Raw genomic sequence first — 1,605 nt, 5'->3', positions numbered from 1 at the left:
TCCATACTTAAGTTGTTGATGCAAATTCTGTTGAAAATCGATTTTCCTATTGAGTCATTTAGTTTAAGCGCACTTTAGTTAAGCATTTTTCAACTTAAATCCCACTGATTAAGTAAGATTACTGCTCTTGATGGTGGAAATACTTACGTCACTTTATACTTCTAATTGAACGATGAAATTTCACACTTTAGTCCATACTTAAGTTGTTGATGCAAATTCTGTTGAAAATCGATTTTCCTATTGAGTCATTTAGTTTAAGCGCACTTTACTTAAGTTAAGTGTGATTGTGGTCGTGGTGTCGTATGCAACGCTCGCTCGTTTCAGTAATTAACGGGGGGGAATAGTCAATAGTGCTTATCTTATCAAAAAAAAAAGAGTGTTTAGTATAAACAAGCGCGCAGTGCGAGTGTGTTATCCGTCCGTGTCCGTCCGACCGACTTGATGAGGTTAATCACTCTCGTCGTCGCTTTTTCTCATAACCACTTCTACCTACTTGCCTCTATTCTTCTCACACCGCCGGTAATTAATACCTCTTAATCATCTGCACGGCTCGAGTGTTTTTCAGTCGTTGAATCGGAGTGGCCGTGGCTTCGCGTCGCTAAGCTCTCTTCATCTGTTTGTTTATGTCGTTAACGCGACATGTGAGACGGCACCCCTCCAATCTCGTTCCATCTCTTTCACGCTCTCTCGTTTCCGATTCGGGTTTCTCTCTCTTTGCTTTTGCCCTCCCCCCGCGCGCGCTCGACACCTCTAATTATTATGATCTAGCAAAGGAACGACCGATTATCGGTTCGTAATAATAATTAGTCCGAGTCGTACAGTCGCGTTGTGCCATCCGTCGAGATAACCAACCCGTTACCATCTTCATCTCTTCCTTAAAAAATATATAGAAATATAGAAATCGAAAGATAGAAAACGGAGGAATTTGAAGAGATGGAATCTCCGCCGAGCGACAGGAAGTTTCTCATCATCGACAATCACACGCCGAAGATCATCAATTCCGATGAGATTACGCCGGGCGTTTACTATCCCAAATCCCCAACGCCCTCCAGGTAATACAAAAAAAAAACGCAAACCTCTCTTTCACTATTTCTCTCTTCATTTCGTCTCTGATAATCACAAAAAAAAACAACAAACTAACCGTCACTGTCAATCATTCAAATGTCACTTCGCGATTCGTATAGCGAATCGGAAGTTGCGATTGTTTCGTCGCCGCCATTGATATTCCAAGCATCCCGATTGGTTGTTTCCACTGGCAACCGTCAACCACTCAAATCTATTCTCTTTTTTTACTATATTTCATTCTACAAATCACAATTGGCTGTGTTTTCAAAAGAAAAAAACTCGTATTCGAATTCACGCTCTTTTTTTCATCGCTTCTATTTCGAGCTTCTCTATTGGTTATTCCCATCAACCATTCAAATTTACTCTTTCGTTTTTTTACTATATTTCATTCTACAAATCACAATTGGCTATGTTTTCAAAAGAAAAAACTCGTATTAGAATTCACGCTTTTTTTTTTCATCTATTATTTCGAGCTTGTCTATTCGTTGTTCCCATCAACCATTCAAATTTACTCTCTTTTTTTACTTATTTCATTCTACA

General features: G+C 39.4%; 1 protein-coding gene across 3 annotated transcripts in view; it reads left to right on the top strand.

Moving 5' to 3' along the window:
* The window catches only part of LOC108568799 (G protein-activated inward rectifier potassium channel 3), a 6,062-nt gene that overhangs the window by 1,229 nt on the left and 3,228 nt on the right, over positions 1 to 1,605 (top strand). Inside the window, exon 1 of one of the 3 annotated variants that reach the window (XM_017930090.1) lies at positions 402 to 1,052. The exons of the other annotated variants lie outside the window; for them this stretch is intronic. Within the exon in view, the coding sequence (XP_017785579.1) occupies positions 934 to 1,052 (119 nt within the window). The 5' untranslated portion in view covers positions 402 to 933. Of the gene's footprint in view, positions 1 to 401; positions 1,053 to 1,605 lie in introns of those variants that run through there. 3 annotated transcript variants of the gene reach the window in all.

This window comes from Nicrophorus vespilloides, unplaced genomic scaffold, assembly GCF_001412225.1.
Source record: "Nicrophorus vespilloides isolate i.1.1-1 unplaced genomic scaffold, Nicve_v1.0, whole genome shotgun sequence".
In the NCBI taxonomy this organism is placed as follows: domain Eukaryota; kingdom Metazoa; phylum Arthropoda; class Insecta; order Coleoptera; family Silphidae; genus Nicrophorus; species Nicrophorus vespilloides.
This window is presented reverse-complemented; position numbering and strand designations above follow the sequence as displayed.